Source organism: Macaca nemestrina, chromosome 1 (genome assembly GCF_043159975.1).
Source record: "Macaca nemestrina isolate mMacNem1 chromosome 1, mMacNem.hap1, whole genome shotgun sequence".
NCBI classification, from domain to species: domain Eukaryota; kingdom Metazoa; phylum Chordata; class Mammalia; order Primates; family Cercopithecidae; genus Macaca; species Macaca nemestrina.
This window is the reverse complement of record NC_092125.1, coordinates 194,277,804-194,300,607: the sequence shown is the minus strand read 5'-3', so window position 1 is coordinate 194,300,607 and position 22,804 is coordinate 194,277,804. Positions and strand designations below refer to the sequence as shown.

The 22,804-nt window shown below is 47.6% G+C and overlaps 1 protein-coding gene, 1 long non-coding RNA gene and 1 other non-coding gene across 11 annotated transcripts in view; 1 reads left to right on the top strand and 2 right to left on the bottom strand.

Moving 5' to 3' along the window:
• Nucleotides 1-22,024, bottom strand: part of LOC105494781 (poly(A) binding protein cytoplasmic 4) — a 50,936-nt gene extending 28,912 nt beyond the window's left edge. For 5 of the 9 annotated variants that reach the window (XM_024796911.2, XM_071095617.1, XM_071095625.1 and 2 more), the window contains exons 1-17: nucleotides 20,956-22,024; nucleotides 17,630-17,823; nucleotides 16,450-16,565; nucleotides 15,084-15,223; nucleotides 14,816-14,910; nucleotides 14,024-14,161; nucleotides 12,967-13,062; nucleotides 10,347-10,619; nucleotides 9,933-10,020; nucleotides 9,668-9,787; nucleotides 9,091-9,177; nucleotides 8,869-8,996; nucleotides 7,573-7,666; nucleotides 7,325-7,455; nucleotides 6,937-7,039; nucleotides 4,795-6,389; nucleotides 2,145-2,285 (exon numbers count right to left, since the gene is read on the bottom strand). In XM_024796911.2, the coding sequence (XP_024652679.1) occupies nucleotides 6,950-7,039; nucleotides 7,325-7,455; nucleotides 7,573-7,666; nucleotides 8,869-8,996; nucleotides 9,091-9,177; nucleotides 9,668-9,787; nucleotides 9,933-10,020; nucleotides 10,347-10,619; nucleotides 12,967-13,062; nucleotides 14,024-14,161; nucleotides 14,816-14,910; nucleotides 15,084-15,223; nucleotides 16,450-16,565; nucleotides 17,630-17,823; nucleotides 20,956-21,148 (1,983 nt within the window). In that variant the 5' untranslated portion in view covers nucleotides 21,149-22,024 and the 3' untranslated portion in view covers nucleotides 2,145-2,285; nucleotides 4,795-6,389; nucleotides 6,937-6,949. The remainder of the gene's footprint in view (nucleotides 1-2,144; nucleotides 2,286-4,794; nucleotides 6,390-6,936; nucleotides 7,040-7,324; nucleotides 7,456-7,572; nucleotides 7,667-8,868; nucleotides 8,997-9,090; nucleotides 9,178-9,667; nucleotides 9,788-9,932; nucleotides 10,021-10,346; nucleotides 10,620-12,966; nucleotides 13,063-14,023; nucleotides 14,162-14,815; nucleotides 14,911-15,083; nucleotides 15,224-16,449; nucleotides 16,566-17,629; nucleotides 17,824-20,955) is intronic. The other 4 variants (XM_071095621.1, XM_024796912.2, XM_024796913.2 and 1 more) reach the window with 4 other exon arrangements.
• Nucleotides 10,321-18,505, top strand: LOC139362998 (uncharacterized). Its single transcript, XR_011622810.1, has 3 exons — nucleotides 10,321-10,460; nucleotides 17,692-17,915; nucleotides 18,316-18,505. It is a non-coding gene; the product is annotated as an uncharacterized lncRNA (long non-coding RNA).
• LOC112429051 (small nucleolar RNA SNORA55) lies at nucleotides 12,587-12,721 on the bottom strand. The gene has a single exon (XR_003021188.1). It is a non-coding gene; the product is annotated as a small nucleolar RNA SNORA55 (small nucleolar RNA).
• Nucleotides 22,025-22,804: the final 780 nt, after the last annotated feature.

The following is a 22,804-nucleotide window of genomic DNA, read 5'->3' as shown; positions in this document are numbered from 1 at the left end:
TCGAAACGCTGAGGCAAGAGACTCACTTGAACCCAGGAGGCGGAGGCTACGGTGAGCCTACATTGCGCCTTTGCATTTCAGCCTGGGTGACAAAGCAAGACTCCATCTCAAAAACAAATAATTAACTAATTAAAATAAAATTCAGTTGTACCACTATGGAATGTAAACCTGAAGTTGCTTTCCAAGCATTTTGACGACTTTTGTTCATAAAACTTACAGAAATAGAAAAAGTTGTTTATCTAACAATCATTAATTCCAATCAAGCTTTACTTGTGTATAGAGCATTGACCTTACCACTGGGGTCAGGTGACTACTAAAGAAGGAAGCATCAGTTTTTTGTGTGTGTGATGGAGGCTCGCTCTGTTGCCCAGGCTGGAGTACAGTGGCACAGTCTTGGCTCACTGCAAGCTCCGCCTCCCGGGTTCACGCCATTCTCCTGCCTCAGCCTCCACACCCAGCTAATTTTTTTGTACTTTTAGTAGAGATGAGGTTTCACCATGTTAACCAGGATGGTCTCAATCTCCTGACCTCGTGATCCGCCTGTCTCGGCCTCCCAAAGTGCTGGGATTACAGGCGTGAGCCACCGCGCTCAGCCGGAAGCATCATAGTCTTTGTTCCCAGGAAAAACTTATTTTAGCTGGGGGAGACCAAGAGCAGTAGGAATTACTACTTTATAAAACTCAGGGATAGTTTTATAAAAAAACTCATGGTGGCTCACACCTGAGTGGCTCACACCTGTAATCCTAGCACTTTGAGGCAGGTGGATTGCCTGAGCTCAGGAGTTTGAGATCAGCCTGGGCAACATGGTGAAACCCTGTCTCTACTAAAATACAAAAAATTAGCTTGGCGTGGCGGTGTGCGCCTGTAGTCCCAGCTATTTGGGAGGCTGAAATAGGAGAATTGCTTGAACCTAGGAGGCGGAGGTTGCAATGAGCCGAGATCGCGCCACTGCACTCCAGCCTAGGCAACAGAGAGAGACTCCATCTCCATTAAAAAAAAATAATAATAATAATAATAATCAGGGATAAAAGGGCTCCTGAACACAGTAGTCTCACTGTTTTAAGATATGAAGAGGCCAGGTGTGGTAGCTCACACCTGTAATCACAGCAATTTGGGAGGCTGAGGCAAGAAGACTGCTTGAGCTATGATCAACGACACTGCAATGCAGCCTGGGTGACAGAGTGAGACCCCGTCTCTTAAAAAAATATATATATAGGCTGGGTGCAGTGGCTCACACCTATAATCCCAGCACTTTGAGAGGCCAAGGCAGGCAGATCATAAGGTCAGGAGTTCAAGACCAGACTGGTCAACATAGTGAAACCCCCGTCTCTACTAAAAATACAAAAAAAATTAGTTGGGCATGGTGGCAAGTGCCTGTAGTCCCAGCTCCTGAGGCAGGACAATCGTTTGAACCCAGGAGGCGGAGGCTGCAGTGAGCCCAGATTACGCCATTGCACTCCAGTCTGGGTGACAGAGCAAGACTCCATCTCAAATATAAATTAATTAACTAATTAAAATAAAATTCAGTTGTACCACTACAGAACGTAAAACCTGAAGTTACTTTTCAAGCATTTTGATGACCTTTGTTTATAAAACTTACAGAAATAGAAAAAGTTGTTTATCTAACAATTATTAATTCCAAACAAGCTTTAATTATGTATAGAGCATTGACCTTACCATTGGGTCAGGTGACTACTAAAGAAGGGAGCATCATGGTCTTTGTTCCCAGGAAAAACTGATTTTAGCTGGGGGAAACCAAGAGCAGTAGGAATTACTACTTCATAAAACTCAGGGATAGGCTGGGCATGGTGGCTCACACCTGTAATCCTAGCACTTTGAGGTGGGGTGGATTGCCTGAGCTCAGGAGTTTGAGACCAGCCTGGGCAACATGGTGAAACCCTGTCTCTACTAAAATACAAAAAATTAGCTAGGTGTGGCAGCATGCACCTGTAGTCCCAGCTATTTGGGAGGCTAAAGTAGGAGAATTGCTTGAACCCAAGAGGCGGAGGTTGCAGTGAGCCGAGATCGCGCCACTGCACTCCAGCCTGGGCGACAGAGAAAGACTCTGTCTCCACACAAAAAAAACAAAAACAAAAACGAAAAAAACTCAGGGATAGAAGGGCTCCTAAACGTGCTAGTCTTACCGTTGTAAGATATGAAGAGGCCAGGTGCAGTGGCTCACACCTGTAATCACAGCACTTTGGGAGGCTGAGGCAGGAAGACCGCTTGAGCTATGATCAACGACACTGCAATCCAGCCTGGGTGATAGAGCAAGACCCCATTCTCTAAAAATAATAATAATAATAATTATTATTATTATATATATAGGCTGGGTGCGGTGGCTCACGCCTGTAATCCCAGCACTTTGAGAGGCCAAGGCAGGCGGATCACAAGGTCAGGAGTTCAAGACCAGTCTGGCCAACATAGTGAAACCCCGTCTCTACTAAAAATACAAAAATAATTAGTCGGGCGTGGTGGCAGGCACCTGTAGTCCCAGCTACTTGGGAGGCTGAGGCAGGAGAATCCCTTGAACCCGGAAGCCGGAGGTTGCAGTAAGCCAACATCGTACCACTGCATTCTAGCCTGAGTGACAGAGTGAGACTCCATCTCAAAAAAAAAAAAAAAAAAAAAAAAAAAAATTTGAAGAACTGAAGGCTCAGTGAGTTTGTGTCCACACAGAAAGTTAGTAGCAGAACTGGGTCTAAAATTCTTAACCTAGAAAATAAAAACAAAAGATCAAATAGAAACTTGCACCGTAACTGTGATATCAATTGAAGAAAAACTTAACCAGGTAAGCAGAGGCCAAGGCTTCACTGCTAAGGTTGAGCTTCCCTGTTGCACTCTGCTATTTAACAGCATAGCTGCCAAGAAGGTAGTTCCGGTATACAGATAAGGTAGAGTACACCTACCCAGCAGGTGATGTGAAACAAGAACCAAACATTAAAATTTTTTTCTAAGAGCTGGGCGCAGTGGCTCAAGCCTGCAATCCCAGCACTTTGGGAGGCCGAGGCGGGCGGATCTCAAAGTCAGGAGTTTGAGATCAGCCTGGCCAACATAGTGAAACCTTGTCTCTACTAAAAAGACAAAAACCAGCCGGGCGTGGTGGCAGACACCTATAATCCCAGCTACTTGGGAGGCTGAGACAGGAGAATCACTTGAACCCAGGAGGCGGACGTTCCAGTGAGCCAAGATCATGCCACTGCACTCCAGTCTGGAAAACAAAGAGCAAAACTTCGTCTCAAAAAAAAAAAAAAAAAAAAAAAATTGGGGGCTGGGCGCGGTGGCTCACACCTGTAATCCCAGCACTTTGGGAGGCTGAGGCGTGCGGATCACAAAGTCAGGAGATCAAGACCATCCTGGCTAACACAGTGAAACCCCGTTTCTACTAAAAATACAAAAAATTAGCCAGGTGTGGTGGCAGGCTCCCGTAGTCCCAGCTACTCAGGAGGCTGAGGCGGGAGAATGGCGTGAACCTGGGAGGCAGAGCTTGCAGTGAGTCGAGATTGCACCACTGCACTCCAGCCTGGGTGACAGAACAAGACTCTTGTCTCAAAAATTAAAAAAAAATTTTTTTTGTCTAACACTATCCTCCTGATTCTTACTATACACTGTTTTTTTTGTCATCGTTTTGTTTCTTTTTTGAGACAGAGTCTCGCTCTGGAGTGCAGTGGCGCCATCTCGGCTCACTGCAAGCTTTGCTCCCAGGTTCATGCCATTCTCCTGCCTCAGCCTCCCGAGTAGCTGGGACTACAGGCGCCCACCATCACACCCGGCTAATTTTTTGTATTTTTAGTAGAGATAGGGTTTCACCGTGTTAGCCAGGATGGTCTCGATCTCCTGACCTCGTGATCCACCTGCCTCGGCCTCCCAAAGTGCTGGGATTACAGGCGTGAGCCACTGCGCCCGCCCTTTTTACTATACACTTTTTATATTAAATGATGAGAAATCAAAGCCCCCAAATGGTTCCAACTTAAAGTCTACCCTCAAATCCAACAGATTAATTTTTGTAAATTTCAACCCACAGCCACACCATCATCCTAGCCCTGCTGTCCTCAGAACCTTCCTTTTCCATCTCCAAGATCACCACCATGCTGACCTAAAGAGACATCCCCCTAAAATGCATTATATACCAGCCATACATAGAATGCCCATGACATAAAATTTTTTACTAAGTTATTTTCCTGGCATCAGGAATCTGACTTAAGAGGGACTTTTCAGTGTCAACTGTTTCATAATACAGCAGAATCAGAATATCTGTGATGTTTCCAAAAGGAATAAAAGCAGCACGAAGAAATGTCCTCCACCCCCTCTGCAGACACCAAGAGCATTCTGAATCAATGTCTCCACACGTCTGGTGCAGTTGCTCCAACACCTTGTCAACATGAGCACAGGGAGGACAGAAAGGGAGGGGTCCCAATACTCTTCTGGGTATAACAAAACCACTTGTGAGGTACACTCCTCTCCCTCTTCTGACCTACATTTTGCCCCGGTTTATGGCGACAATTTCCTGAACGGGATCGCCTTCTTTTTGTCTCCTCCATTATCCCAAGAAAATACAAATACGATTACATTACTCTTCTCGTTGGTATTCTTCAAAAGCAATCCAATGGCCAACAGAGAAAAATCCACATTTCTTAGTATGGTATATACTAAGTACGGCCAGACTCTGGGTTTTGGCTCTCGCTGCTTATCTCCATTCAGGCAACAGCCTGGCTCCCAACTTGGCTGCTTGGTTAACTTTGCATCTTTCAAACTCATCTCTGGACTCAGAGCATCCCGAAAGTTTACCCTCACCTCTCCGGATGGGGTGGTCATTCCCGTCTGGTTTCAACATCACCGTCCATCACACAATCGCATCACAGCATTCACCAACCCGTGCAGTGAGGCTGTTTTCGTAATTTCCCAGCTATTCTGGGACCTCCTTCCTCTAATGGGCCAGAGCTGTGGAGTTTGTGGAACGAATGCGTGCCACAGTTTGGAATACGGGCTGAGGTCATGGTAGCAGATCGCAACCACCACTCTAGGTGCAGGGTCAGAAGGAGTAGGGAAAAGGGATCTGGGCTGCGCTACCCGGCACCACTCACAAATCGACAGCGTGAAGCAGCACAGACCTGGCCCAGGATGCGTAGGGCCATGGATCTGCACCCTGCCCTACTCTGTCCACTCTGCCCACCCCCAGCTCAATCTTTGCACTGCCCACGAGGACCCTGCCTCGCTCCACACCAGCATACCCTTTGAGGACCGTCTCGGCGGCCGCCATCTTGCTTCCAGTGCTTCCGCCGGAAGCCCGTACTGTGCCCCGCCCCATCCGGCACCAGGTTAAGGAAAGAAGGGGCCGTCAGGAAACAAGGACATCTCCTTTAGATCTGTTAAGGTGACACCAGATCTTAAGGAGCCTGCCAAGAGGGATGAGCATTCTAAGGACTGCCTGAATGGGGCACTAAGCAAGCATCAAGCAAGCTCCAGGAGGGAAAGCAAGCAAGGCTGGAGCCGCAGGGAAAGCAGGCTGCAAAGGGATGTGATCTTGGCCTTTAGGATGTCACTACTGTCACTTTGAGCATCAAAGAAACCACAAGCACTGAGGACTTCAGCACCATTTGCTGTAGTCACAGACCTCCCAAACATTTTCCCCCTGCTAGGGAAACCTTGGTTGCAGAATCTGGGCAACTGGATCTGCTGACTCAAATGCAGCATAAACTGACTGCAGGAGATAAGAAGGGACAGGACACCCCGCCCCCTCCCCAACAGAGTTCAGGAATGGAAAGACGGGGCTCAACTAACCAGCTGGTATCTGCAGATCTCACCAACCCCACTCTGCTCCAAATTTTCCTGGGCCCGACCCACGGTCTGCTCTGACCACATCAGATCTCTGTTCCCTGTAAGTTAAGTGGGGCTAATACAACAATCATAACAGAACGCTGTGGGACAGGATCATATTTAACAGTTCTGTATATCTTGCTAACCTTTGTCAGCTTCAAGTCAAGAAAGAATAAACTATCATTGGAACCAATTCACATCCTAAAGTTACTTCCAGTGAAAACTGGAATTCATAGAGTAAAACTGTGGTCAGAGACAGAGGCAGTTTTATGGAGTTTTTTTCTTTATTGAGAAACGTAAGACTTGGGTACATCAAATAAAACCAGTTTCTGGGGGAAAAATCAAAACCCACAATAGAAAAAAAAAAAGTTAACACTGTCTGGGCCACAGCAGAACCCAGAGAACATATTCGTATAATTGAAAAATTCTAGGTGTTTCATAATTGACCTTTTGATACAAAATGACCTATTAAATTTGCAATTTGTAATCGTTGGTGTTGAGGTCCATAGGACAAGCTAGAAGTCTTCAAACCTTGAGCTGAATTCCGTAAGGGGTTATTTGGCTTTTGAATCCTGTAAAGAAAAGCACCAACACAAATAAATGCATAATCAAATAATTTAGATTCATTAACATCTAGTGGATAAAGGAAGGTATTCTAGAAGAGAAATTTCTCAACCTCAGCACTATTGACACTTCGGGCATTCTGTTGGTTCTGTCCTCCTGTGTAGTGTACGATGTTTAGCAGCATCTCTGGTCTTTACCACTAGACGACAAGGCTCCTGAGGCCCTTGACAAGAGGGTCATGACTATGCCAAGTCAACCCTCCCAACACACCAGCTCACCAGCTCTGGTTCTTACCACGTGCTTTCTCCTTAGCTCATTTTACTCTCTTCTTTCCCTATCTGGAGACACCTACCACCATCAACCAGTATTAGTTAACCTTTATTCACTCAAGCCCCTGCAGACAAAGTCCACAGTCCTTACAAGAAGTCACCTGCAACATACTCCATGTAACTACTTATTGTATTCCCAGAGCTAAGCAGTGAGCATATATACAACCTCAGGTCAAACCACGAAGACAATGCTCATAGGAACAAAAATGAAAAGAGCCACACATACGGTTTTTCCTTGTCTAAGAGGTAGCAGCAGCAACAGCGCCCACCTTCTGGGCAGCTTCTTTCTTGGCATGATGAGCCTGTAGAACTGCTACAGCTTCATCTACCTGCAAGAAATCTTCAAGTGGTCAGTGAATCTAGGAGAGCTACTCCACCCCTCCCTAGTGCCCAGACTTAGTAGTGGACCAAAGCCAACCGTACAGATGATCCCTAGGCTTCTGGTGCTAACTACTTTCCCAAATACCCACAGCAGCCTCTAGTCACAGTCAAGGCATGACGAGAAGGGTCCTGGGGGCAGCAGACCCCACTCTCTGCTGCACCTGGGTGTCCAAGTTTGCCCCCAATCTTCCCAAGCTGAGAGCTGAAGCTGCAGGGTCTTCGACCCAGCTCACCTTGGAGCGGAGAGACTCGGGGGACTCTAACATGTGCAGCAGCTCAGAGTTGTCGATCTCCAGCAGCATTCCCGTGATCTTCCCAGCCAAGTTTGAATGCATTGTTTGGATGAGTGGGAACAAGCGTTCTCCTATGGGGAGGGTAGTTAATAAAAAACCAAATCAAATCCCAGTAAACAATGGACACTGGTGTCCTAGTTGGCACCAGGCTCTGGGCCTCTTCTTCTGCAAGGAAGTGGGTCACTCACCCAGCATCTGCTTCTGTTCCTGGGGGGGTGCTGCAGCCAGCATGGAGGCAGTCAGTGGCTCCTGCCCCTGCACATGGACCGCAGGCTGGGGTGCCTGGGAACCAGGAAAGGCAGTGGGTTAGCACCGAGGAAAGGACAGCACTTGATGGTGGTTGAGCGCCTGTTCAGTATCTGAACATCTGACTATGTGAAAGAGGAGAGGAGGTGGTGGGCCTTGCTCTAAAGGAACTAATTTCAGTCCTTGAAGGATTGAGGGATGTGGTGAGGAACAGAGGGGTATGGACATAAACACAACCAATTACAATGAAAATGGAATGCTATCAGAAAGTGAAGTGAAAGGTAAATAATAAAACAAACTTATAGCACTAGGCAAGCATTTTCTGACATTTCCTTAATGCACCCACAGTTACTCAAGAATGAAAAGCCTTGTTATAAATAAGGGTAAAGTGAACATTTGTATATAAGCTTTTCCTGAAAATTACTCTTTTCCTTTAGGGTAAATCTCAGTGCAGACTGGATCAAAGGGTGTAAATATCAACACATTTATAATTACATTCCACATCACCGTAACTGTACCAAATGTTCTTATATCAAATGCTAAAAACTGTCAACATGCAGTGTCAATCCTAGTCAAAGCCTTGCAAAGAAAAGGTATTTTACATAGCATCAAGTTCTAAGAAATCCCCAACTCAGAGAGTATGAGACAGGACAGTTAAAGAGTAATCTACTAAGCAGCTTATGGGCCTGAAGGCTTAGGGTGATACCTCCATGGCAAATTGCTATTAAGCTCTGAAACAAACTAGTTGCATCTAGAGCACAGGTCTAGAGACTGCAAGTTACCGCTTAGAAAATCGAAGTTCTAGGTTCAACCCCTTCCCCTCCTACACACACTTTACATCTTTGAAGCTGAACATCCGATCTGTAAGTTGAAGTTATTTCCTGCCTTAATGTACCAATCATCTTGCAGAGCAGCCAAGGATCCAATAGGTCACTGGATGTGGAAGTGACCTGGAGGCTCAAAGAGCTGAGTGAGCACATTATTCTGTACAAAGAGAGCAGGAAGCACTGGCCGCCCCCTGTGAAGCATTTCTGAGTGAACTGGCATCAGGCAGAGCACTTTTAAGCCCCTTCTCTCCCACTAGTGAGCCCCTAAAGGGCAGGGACAATGAATCAGAACATAGCGTCATAACACAGAGCAGGCATTTAATACCTGTTGAAGGAATCAAAGCAAAGCTTCTTTTACATCAAGTGGAAATGGGGGAAATCCTTTTAAGCATTCTGTCTGGTGGACCTCACCTGCAGAGGCTGTATGGCAGGATGAGGGCTGCGGACACTGGAGGCGTATTTGTAGGGGGCAACAGCACGGGGAGCAGCAGCGGCAACAGCAGCGCGTGGCGGTAAGTTCTGCACAGCTGTGGGAACGCCTTAGGGAAAGAACAAATACAATTAAAGCCCATCAGTCTGGGCAAAGACCCGTCAAATCCCATCTTTCCCCCTTCTGTGTGCATCCAATACCACCTCCAGACTGGCAGCTGTCAGTCAGCCCTTGCTGGGCGGCACCAGCCCCACCAAAGTCCATAGCCAAGCGGTCCGGGCACTCAGACCCTACAACAGACCAGCAAATGCACATCAGTGTTGGCAGCAGATGTCCAACTGGCCACGTCCCACGGAAGGAGAAATTTCAAAGCACGTTTACGCAACACATTGCACAGGGGGCCACTACTACTTTCGAGGATGAGCCAAAGGATAACATACAACTCTTTCCACATCTTGGAATACAGGACATATTCTGTACGAGCTGTTTCCTCGTATTCCTCACCCCACCCAAAAGAACAGGCTGCCTCTGTAGTCATCCAGCTAGCAAACTTCTACAACTAACTTTTTCACGAGTCACCGATGAGCAAAGAATGTTAAAAGCAACTGACACACCTAGAACTCATATTTCTCTACTCTTGAAGTGGCCACCTAAGCACACAGCTAAGATTACAGAACCAGGACTCAATAAGAGCCCAACAAACTGACCAACCCAGGGCAGAGCCTAGTCATCCTGACTCCCTCCTCCCCGGGCCACACTTCTAAAGGCCAGTTTGCTCACCGACTCTCTGAGTGGTAGTAGGGAGGCCACGAGAGGCCGGAGCATTACCAGTTGGAGCCAGATGGCGAAGAGTTGGACGAGGCCCAGACTGGCGTATAGCACTTGGCATTCCTTGGAAGCCTGGTGAAGAGAAAAAATTGCACATCACTAAGAAGTGATGTGGACCAGAACCTAGGCTATGCCTCAAAGCAGGGAAACAGAAAAGGCAGGGGAGACCAGGATAGGTGTATCCTAGGCCGTCAAATCACTGTTCCCCACCACCTACCTTGAGGTCTCCCACCTTGCTGCCAGCGTGGATTAGGCCTCATCTGCGCTAACTGGTTAGGTGTATAATATGGAGGCCTTCCCTGAGCCTGTAAGACAGAAGAATACCCAAACACCCTCTTAAGGACTGAACCACCCTAGAAGTATCTCATCTCACTAACCAGGACCTAAGCTAATTATTTAAATGTTCTTTCTATTCAAAAGCTGAGGGGTCAGCTAATGGGGACTGTTTTACTCTACCACTGCCACTGTGGGTGTGTGTGTATGTGACCATGGGTAAGTCCTTCATTTTTACTTGAAGGTTCCATACTCTGACATTCTAGAACTCTAATAACGAAAGATCCTTCTCCCCAACCACTGCAGAATACTGCCAGCAGGCAGGTTCCCAAGAGCTGTGACCAAACAGCACACCCACCTGTGGGACTGCTGGCACGAAGTAGCCACCCGCCGCAGGCTGGAACTGATTTAAGATGGCATTGGCAGGAAGTGCTCTCATTCCAGCCACTCGTTGCATATACTGGTTGGTCAGGTGAGCCTTTCTCTCTTCCTTCCTCTGGGCCAGGGCAACATATAGTGGCTTGGAGCCCACAATGCGTCCATTCATCTCAGTGACTGCTTTGGTTGCCTCTTCAGGAGATGAGAAGCAGACGAAGCCAAACCCTTTGCTTCTTCCATCCTCCAGCATTACCTACAAAATGAGACCAGCTACTTAAAAAATAAGGTGTCCTTGGCTGGGTGTGGTGGCTCGTACCTGTAATCCCAGCACTTTGGAAGGCCGAGGTGGAGGGCTGCTTGAGCTCAGGAGGTTGAGACCAGCTTGAGCCATGTAGTGAGACCTCATCTCAAAAAAACAAAGGTCCAGGTGTAGTGGCTCATGCCTGTAATCCCAGCACTTTGGGAGGCCGAGGTGGGTGGATCACGAAGTCAGGAGTTCAAGACCAGCCTGAACAACATGGTGAAACCCCGTCTCTACTAAAAATACAAAAATTAGCCGGGCATGGTGGCACACACCTGTAATCCCAGCTACTCAGGAGGCTGAGGCAGGAGAACTGCTTGAACGCGGGAGGCAGAGGTTGCAGTGAGCTGAGATCACACCACTGCACTCCAGTCTGGGCGACAGAGCGAGACTCCATCTCAGAAACAAAACAAAACAAAAAACCCAACCAACCAACCAACCAAACCAAAACAAACCCACAAATAGGAAAAAAAAGATGTCCCTGGGTGGGAAGGGAACTATTCAGAAGAACCAGAAAGCCTGGGTTATGCTGCAGTCACTGAGCCTAGGTCAGGGGTTCAAAACTGGCATAGGATTTACCCCAGACCAACTAAGTCACAACCTCTAAGGCATTTTCTTTAAGTCCCCAGGTGATGCTAAAGTTCCAAAACACTATGATATGGCTAATGGTAAAACCAGGAACTCAAAGATGTTTCCTGATACCTGGTGGATAGCTACCCCTGGGTAACCACAAAACATCTCGAGGGTAGTGTTGAGCAATTTATTTTCCAATCTCATCTGCTCCAAGACCTCGGTGGACAAAACTCTTAACAAGTTCTTAGCAACATCAGGATAACACTTTAGGAGAATACCACATGTGGACAGGAGTCATAAAATGTTCAGGTAATCAATGACTACCACCATTAATTCAACGAGATGGCCAGCTTAGAGATAGGTGCCTAGATCCTAGTCTTACTTGCCCTCCTGAGGCTCAATTTCCATGAAATACCCCAAACAGCTGCAAAACCACAGGTCTACTGGTTCAGGCAGTCTTCTTCCACATTAAGTTCATCATTCACAAATTGCATTTTTCCTTATTTGAAAAGGTTATTCACTGTCTTCTCTGGTGTGACTGTCATTGTTTTATGTCTTAGTTAATGGCCCAGAGAGCCTCCTGAAGTGGAGAATAGGGACGTAAAGATGTGCATCACTCCATAACTCTCTACCAATTAGGTAGGCCAGTATGTATGTGAAAAAAAGTGCCACACCATCATCTTGAAAATGGTGACAATTCAAGGTATGGCTCTTTTGCTCTCTTAACAAAGTGCAACTTGACTACTAGGCAGATAAGCAAGGAGAGAAGATCATTCCTTACACTGATGGGGTCCAATCAAGGGGTCATAGCAAAAAGGAAAGGGTAAGAACTGGGCAAACCCACACTTGGCCTCTGGCCAACTCCCTACTACAACTAATAACATTGCTTTCCACATTCCCAGGTTGGGGGCAAATTCCCCTAAGAGCCAGGGCAGGGCCACTATGCCTTTAGAACAGCCCACATGGCTTCCCTTCTCATCAACTAAAGGATTTTGTGGCATCTGGTACACCTCTGTTTAGCAAGACCAGAGTCTGCATCAGGCCATAACCCAAAATGTTCAGATGCCACCAGCTTCCATCCTGCTCCCGAAGTGCTAAGGACAAACAGTACACCATCCCCATGTAGTCAGCAATCTCTTGTTCAAGGACTAAAATTCCTTATCTTTAAAATGAGGTTCCTACTTATCCTGCTAACTTAGTTGATGTGATTATCAAAGAAAATCAAGCAAATGATGCACACTACGAAACACGGAAAAACCTTCCGCTCCCCTTTCCTCTCTAAGACCAGGGTAGAAGTTCCCAAGCCCACTCCCAAAATCTTTAAAATACCTTCATTCTCAAGGAGAAAATGTGGCAGAGCTGTAGAGACAGGTCCCAAGACAAATGGAAAATAACCTGTCTGGATTTCCTCTGCTCATTCTGTAGCACCATCTGTCCCCACACCGGCACGAGGCAGCAAGGAATGGGAAAGATTCAGGTGCTCTGGGTTGGCTGGGAGGGGCTGGGCCAAATTCCTCTCCAGACTCCAGTGCTTGGGAAACAGTGTAATGCTAACCTAATGAAATGCCATTCTCCAAAATGTATCCAGAAGTTTTGCTGGAAAAACGTAGTAGCTACTTTCAGAAATGAACATAATTTAAATGCTATTCCTTCAATGGAACAAATGCCAATAAACCTATAATGGAATACTACTGCTTTCAATCTCCAAATCTCAGTATTATAATACCTTAGCACTGGTAATTGATCCAAAAGGAGAAAATTCTTTCCTTAATTTCTCATCATCAATAGTGTCATCCAAGTTCTTAATGTAGAGATTCACTCCCTGAAGGAAAAAGATCACTGTTAATTGCATTTGTATACCACAAATATTCCCTTAGAAAGTGGTTCCCAAAGGGTAGCTCCCAGACCAGGAGCACCAGCATCTTTGGGAACTTGTTAGAAATGGAATTCTCAGCTGGGCACAGTGGCTCATGCCTATGATCCCAGCACTTTGGGGAGGCCGAGGTGGGTCAATCACAGAGTCAGGAGATCGAAACCATCCTTGCTAAAAGGCTGAAACCCTGTTCTCTACAAAAAATACAAAAAATTAGCCAGATGTGGTGGCGGGCGCCTGTAGTCCCAGCTACTCGGGAGGCTGAGGCAGGAGAATGGAGGGAACTTGGGAGGCGGAGCTTGCAGGGAGCCGAGATGGCACCACTGCACTCCAGCCTGGGCAACGGAGCGAGACTCCATCTCAAGAGAAGGAAAAAAAAAGAAAAAAGAAATTATCAGGCCAGACCCCAAACCCAGTGAACCAGAAAAACTCTAGGGCTGGAGCCCAGCTATCTGTTTTAACAAGCTCTGCTGGTGATTCTGATGCAAGCTCAAAGTTGTGAAACTACTGCCCTGAAACTGACAAGGATCATCAGTGCAGTCACCTTTTGTCACCTCTCCCCACAGCTGCTGTGGTGACCACTCACCCCCTACCCCAGCAGGGGTCTTCTTGAAGCCATGCCAAACAAAGGAGGCTCATTTAAGTAAAAGGAATCTACATGGCTAGCAACAGGCTGAGGCTTCCAGAATAGAGAGCTTCTTGATGAATAAACTCATTTCTCTTGTTTCTGGTTCTAAAATAATCACTGTCATATATGTAGTAGGTAAATATCCTTTTAAACCTAATCTTCTTGGGGGAAATGGGAAGAACAGACTCCAAATCCCCAAAAAGAAAGCCTGCTAAACATAAGGGTGTTCTGCAAATATTTCACAGCAAATCCCATTGCTAGGCTGGGCCAAGACCACCTTACCTGATATCGACTAATTCTCTCCTGTTTCAGCTGCTCAAATTTCCGTTTTAACTCTGCCTGCCGTTCTACTTTCTTTTGTGCACGGCCTACAAATATTATTTTACCACTTATTTCTTTTCCATTCATCTCTTCCACAGCCTAGAGAGGAAAAATGTCTTTAAAATAAAGTTGCAGTGATGGGGTCTTATTCCAGAGGTCTAAGTCCCAACAAGTATTCTTTCTACTATAGGACTAAAAACTAAATTCATTCCACCTCTGAAGTCTGTCACACAAATCCAAACTTCCTCATCTGTAAAATGAGGTTAATATTTAAATAGGTTATTGATCCAGATAATATAGAAATAGCACAGGTGTATAAACACAAGTGTGCTGACATGAGCCCAGGGCGATATCATCTTCTGGCTGCCAGTAAATTCTGCAGGTGCTTTTGTGGGTATTTAAGTGATATATGTTGAGGGTCTGGCACAATGCTTTGCCCACAAGTAGCTGCTGTGCTGTTATGAAATCAGCACTCACTGGGCTTTAGTTCTCTCACCTTTGCAAGGGAACAAACATCTGTTCTATTCTTTCAACAACTGACAGCTGAGGTGACAGGTATGTGCCAAGTGCTTTGTGAACACCTACATGATGTTAACAATATGGAACCCAGGAAGATGATCCCAGAGTATAGTAATGGTACATCTACTACTAGATACTCAGACCATCCCAGCTCTAGCTAGGTGCTAGCAAGACTCTGCCCATACTCTGGGGCCACCTCTTACAAGTTTTTCCCAACCTTTGTGGTACACTCACCTTATTGGCATCCTCGTGTTTTTCGTAACTCACAAAGCCAAAGCCTTTGGATTTCCCACTGGGATCTCTCATCACCTTGACACTTAGGGTCTTACCTATTACCAAAGGACAGAACTATTAGTAACACCATCTCAAGCACAGCTCAAGGAGAGAAGGCTTCCCTCTGGAAACTCACTTGAAGCAAACCTCTGGAGCAGTGCCCTCATCTCTTAAGAAAGAAGAGATGGGTCTGGTGGACTGTGAAAGGGGACAAGGACCCTCAACTTACCAAACTGACTGAATAGCTCTTTCAGACTCTCATCATCCACCTCTTCCCCAAAGTTTTTGATATAAACATTGGTGAATTCCTTGGCTTTGGCTCCCAGCTCAGCTTCCCGCTCTTTGCGAGACTTGAATCTGCCCACAAATCTAAAAAGAAACCATGAAAAAAGTAATCACCCAGAGGAATAAAACATGATGTCCAGGGACCCAAAGGAATACAAGTTAAAGGCTGACAGGAGAAGTTAAAACATGAGATCCCCATCCACCACCGAGGAGGCTCAGAGATACCCAAGTCCCCAGCAGAAAGAGAAAAAGGCAGGACTATCCTGTAAGGACCAGCCCCAGGGCTCCTGGCTTAGACCAGGGCTACTCCTACCACATCACACTGCCTTCATGAAGAAACCTGATGGCCATGTTTTTAAAACGTTCATTTCTGTGCAACTATGTAAATGCATAGAAAAGGTCTGGAAGGATACAAACCAAACTGTTAACAGTGGTTAATCCTAGGTATGAGATTGCTGGAGCGAAGGGGCACCCTTTCCTTTTTAAATTTATTTTGGTACTCTTATACTTAGAAGAAAATTTATCCATACACTGACATTTTTATATTTCTTTTTAGTGATATCTGTAGATCAATCAACCACTGGACACACAGACATTATAAACATAACCCATCCTCTGGTATGCTGAATGACACAAAGGACAAAAAATATTTTGGCTTGTAATAGCCAAGACTTATTGTCCCTTCTTCTCCCCACATGGCTTTGCTAAGTTCCCCCTCTGCATTCTACAGTAACAACCACACCAAAGCAACAGGTCTGTTACGAAGTTTTTCTGCAAAGGGATGGGATTTTTCATTGTCACCAAGTATTACTGTGGAGCCAGCCTTGCATTAGGTCACTGAATCATAAGTCAGAAAATAGAGAACCGCGGGGACAATTTGGCATCAACCACTAGCGAGGGACCCATGGACAGACCTGAGTCACAGGAAAGCCAAGGTCACACTGCTAGTATACAGCTCCTGGTCAGTCCAGGGCCCTCTCCACTCTGCCGCTGGCCAAGACCCCGACTCAGAGTGAGCTTAGAGCTGCCTTCCAGCCAGCCCCAGTTGTTGATGCTCACAAAACCCACAGACAGATGCCTTTAAGGGAGAGGCGGCAGGCAGGCCATGGCTTGGGCAGGAAGCCCACCTTGGCGAGTCAAAAGGGCTGCCACGGCTCAGGCAGGGAGACTCACCAGCCCTGGAGTGGAGAGGTAGGAGCAGGCCACACTTGGGCCGAGAACCAGTAGCCGCCTTGTGTGTGCCAGTTAATACCGAGGTGGGGCCACGGCTGGCTCATGCGATGGTTGTTGCTCCGGACTGGGACACTCACACTTTGCGGTCATTGAGGAGCATGCCATTCATCTTCTCGATGGCCTTGTCGGCAGCCTCTTGGGTCTCGAAGTGGACAAATGCATAACCCTTAGAGCCGTTCTCATCACACACCACCTGTCAAAGACAAGGTGGACCACTTTAGCACCACTGGCCAGCTCCTGAGACATGAGAACCTCAGGGTATCTTGTGCCTGAGAAGGCTTTGGCCCATCCATGGCCAAAGGTGGCCAAGTACACCAGTACAATTTTTCTCACACCTAGCACAGCACCAGGTACCTAGTAAGTGTTCCATTTACAAAGGTAGCCACTACTAGGCTTCTTCTATTCCAAATGTTTTCTTTTTATAAAAAACAAAACAAAACAAAAAAACAAAGAAAACACTTAAAATTGGGTGCTGTGGCTCATGCCTGTAATTCCAATGCTTTGGGAGGTCAAAGCAGAAGGATCACTGGAGCCAGGAGCTGGAGGCCAGCCTATGCAATGGAGAGAGACCCTGTCTCTACAAAAAATAAAAAGATTAACTGAATGTGGTAGCACATGCCTGTAGTCCCAGCTACTTGGGAGGCTGAGGTGGGAGGATGGCTTGTGCCCAGGAGATCGAAGCTACAATGAGCTATTACTACACCACTGCACTCCACCCTGGGTGACAGACAGAGCAAGACCCTGTCCCTTTAAAACACAACAACAACACATTTTAAGAGATCTGGGTGCAAACCACAGTGCTGCAGAAGACAAAACATTTTCCAAGGCCACAACAGATTTTCAGTGCAGTATGGCGTTAAACACCTACACCACCACTGTTTAAGTTTTAAAGTGCTCAGCATAAAACAGATACATAGAAGGAACAGAGTGAATTTATGCTTCTAATGTGATTAAGTTTCCTGAAGACTAGAGACACTTCTCTGGTCCTCTCCTCTCCCCCATCCCAAAAGAAAAACCTGGGGCTTTCCAAAGCTAAAGAACAGGAAAGATATTTCAGGCTGGGGAAAGAACAAGGGTATGAAAACGTGTGCTGGTTACGCTGGGTGTGGCCCTGAGACTACCCATGGGAACTTTTAGAATTCCATGTCCAGCATTTTGAAAATTCCTGTATCCTGATGCCAAGGTAGTTTTCCATTTGGTATTTATCTTGTTTTTGAGAATCAATTATTCTGCTAAAATCATTTAATCAATGTTTACCTTGCAGGATAGAATGTTTCCAAAAGCAGAAAAAGTATCATAAAGTGCCTTGTTATCTATAGATTTGTCCAGGTTCTTGATGAAGACATTTCCCACACCAGATTTTCTCAAAGAGGGATCCCTCTGAGACCACATGATGCGGATTGGCTTTCCCTTAATCACATCAAAGTTCATGGTGTCCAAAGCCCGCTCAGCTGTAAGAGAGAAACACATTTCAATAAGGAGAGAAAACGTCAGCTCCCACAGGCCAACATCCTAAGAACAGATTACTACAGGACTTTTCAAGGTAATCACTCTTGATAAAAGGCAACTCTATTAAAATAAAAGGGCATCAGATTCCTCCAGCCTGCACTGTTAGTAAGGGTAGAATAAGTTCCAGCTAATGACTCTACTTCATGACAGAAGTCTAAACGCCCTTCTGGGTCTGTGCCCTTGTTGGATAAAGGGGCCATAAGTAAAGATAATCTAAATGGCCTTAATGACACCAAGATCCAATGATAATACCTCACATTTGACTAAGCTTTACCATTTGGAAGACTTTGCAGACTGCCACCCACCATGACTCAGGTGGGACAGCTGAAATTATACATTTTACAAAATGAACAAACTTATGTTTAGGGTGACTAAGCTGTGCAGCTAGCTAGTGATTAGGAAACTAATACTAGATTATCTGATTTATTTTTCAGTGAGGTATTGCATCAAAGTTATCAAGTCATTTAGTCTGCAATCCATCTACGGAGACAAGCAACTAAACGTATGAGCAAATGATCTGGAAAAAAAAAAAAGGTGCTATCCCTGAATTCAGAATTCAGTCCAATTTCTTTTATTTTCAGTTTCTGAGAATAAAAATCCAATCACCAAAATGGATATAACTGATCACACATGGAAAAGTTCTCTGTACTATCACAACAAGGATTAAACCACCATACCTTCTGCCTAAGCAGACAGCACGCAGATGGTAGGCCCGGCATCTACCTTTTGAAGCCTTAATCGAAGTTCTGTAGAATTCTAGGACTTCAGCCACCCTGGGTGCCCAACCAACTTCCCCATCCAGTGCCTTGGAAAGCTTCTGTAGCTTCCCAACTAAGTCCATATGTGCACCAGAGACAATTTAAAGAACCAAAAGCTGGGCCGGGCATGGTGGCTCACTCCTGTAATCCCAGCACTTTGGGAGGCTGAAACAGGTGGATCACCTGAGGTCAGGAGTTCGAGATCAGCCTGACCAACATGGTGAAAGCCCATCTCTACTAAAAATACAAAATTGGCTGGGTGTGTGGTGGGCGCCTGTAATCCCAGCTACTCAGGAGGCTGAGGCAGGAAAATCGTTTGAACCCGGAAGTCAGAGGTTGCAGTGAGCTGAGATCGCGCCATTGCACTCCAGCCTGGGCAACAAGAGCGAAAACAAACAACAACAAAAAGAACCAGAAGCTAAAATATACCACCACCTGCCAGCCAAAACACTTCTCATCACTAATCGCAACAAGGATCCCCAGATCTGGTGGCCACTTTTCCTTAAGGCTGTGACGACATCTCCTATCGGTGACATTACCCAGAACCTCCTCCATGAGGGGATTTAGACAGGGTCAGAGCAGTGGAATCTGCTCCTTGCCTCAAGGCAACATCTCACTTAAGGGGAGGGACAAAATTCCCCAACTCTGATGCTCCACAAGCTCAACTGTTTCTTTAACCAGGAGAATTTATTTTCACTCATTATTTCCAACAAACTTCCCCACCCCCTTCAGAAGGTGGGTTCATCTGTATGGGGGGCAGTTGGGAAAAGGGGAGATGACAAGACAGATCCAAGTCAGGAACAGTCCAGGAAAGGAGGAGTTTGCTTGTGATGGCTATCAGAGATAGATAGCTGGGATCGCAAACTATTTCATTAATTAGCAGTAAAGGAGCCCATTTCAACACAGCTCCTCGTCTATTTCCAGACAGCACTGCACAAGGCAAGCCGGCTTAGTCTGACAAATCTGGCTGCACTTATTTATAGCAGGGAGAAGTCCTGCAGAAGTATGTGTTGGCAGACACACTGACCAATGGCTTCTGCTATCTCTAAGTGACATGACTTTTGTTCAAAAGTCAAGAAGGCAGACAACAGCTAATGTGGTACATTATCCCTTAAAAAGACCACACTCAGCTACCTTCTTTGCGCTCCTATAGCCAGACAGAACTCAGCTTGGAGCATACTGGGTTGACGGTAGCAATACCTAGTTCCTCTTAACATGTCCAATTCTCTGGTCTCAGCTGCAACCTGGGCAAGTAGTAACTCTGGGCCTCAGACAGAAAACAAAGTGGGGACCTCAAAACTAGCGACCTGGAGATCCTTTGCCATAGCATGGCTTGTTTCTCCCAGTAATGATCTCTGCAGTTGTTCCCTTCTAATCTGGAGTCACGTGCAGCCTCTGATCAGATTTCCTTTGGCCTCACTCCTGCCACGCCTGCAACATACCTCTCTCCATGCTAAGGCCACAATCTGAGGTGGCAGAGCACTGTGCTGGGAGTCCCAACTTGGTTTCCAACTTTTTGCATTCCTTTTCCTTCTCAGGAGTCCCATTTTCTTCAGATTAAATGAAATAAAAGGGCTCTGACGAGTGCAAACCACTGTTACAGCTGAGGTGACAAATGCCACCAGATTTTCAAGTGACGCTTCCCCAAACTACCTCCACAACACTCTTTACAGCACAGAGCCTGGATACCATTTGTCCAGCGCAAAGCACTTCTCCACTCCAGTGGCAAACACACAGACTAAGGAGCTGGCCTGGCACACGCAGCTCCTGTGGCACTAACCTAAATCTCTGCTAGTTTAACGCACAGAAACCTTCCCCCTGCTTCCTGCCTGCCCTGACCCATCCTTTATCAGCACATCAGGTAGTCAAGGTTAGTAAAGGTGGCAGAGCGGGCAGGAACTCTACAATGTAGAACTTTTGCGGGAATTGTGTTTCAAACGTCCCTCCTTTTTGGCCAGCCTGTGAAGGGCACAAGCAAGGGTCTGTAACAGCCCAGCCCCACTGACAAGGACCACACACAGTGGAATGCCAGTGGCTTCACTCTAATCCTGTTTTACAGTTTCCTTGGTTTCCAACCCTACTACCAGCAACACCAGTAAGTAGCCCAAGGTCACCCAGTTAGCAAGTGGTAGAAACAAGATTGAAACTCGAGTCATCTGATGCCAGGTCTGCGTTCTCAATCTCTGCACCCTGCTCCAAGCTTCGGTGGCAACATGCTGTCGTGATGCTGCCCTCCTTGGCAGGAGGGCCCTGCCAGAAGACGACTCCCGGGGTCCGCCGGGCTCCCACGCACGTGTGGGCACAGCTTCTACTCACCGTCGGCCGGCTGCTGGAAGTTGACGTAGGCATAGCCCAGGGAGCGGCGGGTGATCATATCGCGGCAGACCCGGATGGACAGCACAGGGCCCGCGGGGCTGAACTTTTCGTACAGCATGGCCTCGGTGACGTCCGAGTGCAGGTCGCCCACGTACAGGGAGGCCATGGGGTAGCTGCTGGCCGCAGCGTTCATCTCCCCGCCCCCCACCACCCCGAGCCCCGCCAGGAGGACTTCTTATCGGGCCCGCCGCAGGACAAAAGGGGCGCCCTCAGAGCCCGGGCCCGCGCCGCGGCTCACAGGTGGCACCGGGGCGGCGAGGACGAGCTGGAGTCGGCGGGCTCGGAGATGGGACGGAAACGGGAGGCGGGGGCCGGCTCCCACGGCCGCGGCACCGCAGACAAAAGGCTCTCCGCACAATACGGCCCTCCCCACGACTTTGCACTTCTCCGCGGTCCTGGTGCGAAGCTCCAAATTTCAAAAAATCAAAGTAGGAAAAAAATTAAACGGGGAATCCCCTTCCGAACGGTAAAAATCCTTTAAGAGGCGACCGGACGCTACCCACGGCGGCCCCGGGGACACGCGTTTCTCTATAAATATAGGCCTCGGGCTCCGGCGGTTTAAGATTACAACCGCCGGGGCAGAGGGAAACCAAATCTTTGTGGGCGCCGACTCGGCGAGCCCCGGGCGGGCGGCGAAGGGCAGCGCGGACACGTGGTGCGCCGGGGCCGGCGCGGGGCTCGGGCCCGAGCGTGGGGAGGGCGCGGCGGGCCGGGCGGGCGGCTCACCCCCGGACCGATGGACGGAGACCGACGGACGCCAAGCGCGGCGGCGGCGGGCGCGGGGCAGGCCGGAAGCGTGCGAAAGTGACTTCCCCGCGGGTTCTCCGAGGAGGATTCGCTTTTTCTTTTCCTTTTTTTTTTTTTTCAGGATTTTGAAGCGTTTTCGGATTTTTTTAATCTTTTTCTCTTTTTTTCCTCAGGCTGCGGAGCCCGAAAGCGGCGCAGGCGGCAGCGACCCGGGGCGGAGAGAGGCGGCCGAGGGAGCCACCGCTCCATTTATACCCGCCCGCCCCGGGCGCTGCTGGTCGAAGGGCGCCTCGCGACCTGGGCGCAGTCGTGCCCGCCCACTCGGCCCGGGGGCCCGAGGCGGGGCGGCCACGCGAGAGCGACCCGGCGCGGCCGCGCGGCGCCACAGCGACCCCTGGCGCGCGGAGGACCGCCTAAGCTCGCGGTTGCAGGAGACCCCCAGGGCCCCTTTCTATAACCAATGAATCTTAAGACCCTCCTACCCATCACCCGGGAATGGAACCTAGAAGCCATTTAACTCGCACACACGCATGAGGTTTAAAATTAAATGGTATGGGGCCGGGCGCAGTGGCTCACGCCTGTAACCCCAGCACTTTGTGAGGCCGAGGTGGGTGGATCATGAGGTTAGGAGATCAAGGCCATCCTGGCTAACAAGGTGAAACCCAGTCTCTACTAAAAATGCAAAAAATGAGCCGGGCGTGGTGGCACGCGCCTGTAATCCCAGCTACTCAGGAGGCTGAGGGAGGAGAATCGCTTGAACCCGGGAGGCGGAGCTTGCAGTGAGCGGAGATTGAGCCACGGCACTCCAGCCTGGGCAACAAAGCGAGGCTCCATCTAAAAAAAAAAAAAAAAATTAGATAGTAAGCCTAATTGTGAAATGAAGGTGACATAAAATAAGTTAAAGTAATAGGTGGTCCAATAGGTAAATGTTTGTGAAGTTTTCAGAATACTGTTGGCCTAGAGGTAGAATCGTCAAGAGCTGGAAATGCAAGCAGTATCCATGGGTGATGGGATTTTCTGAAAAGATGAGCACATTTTGGTA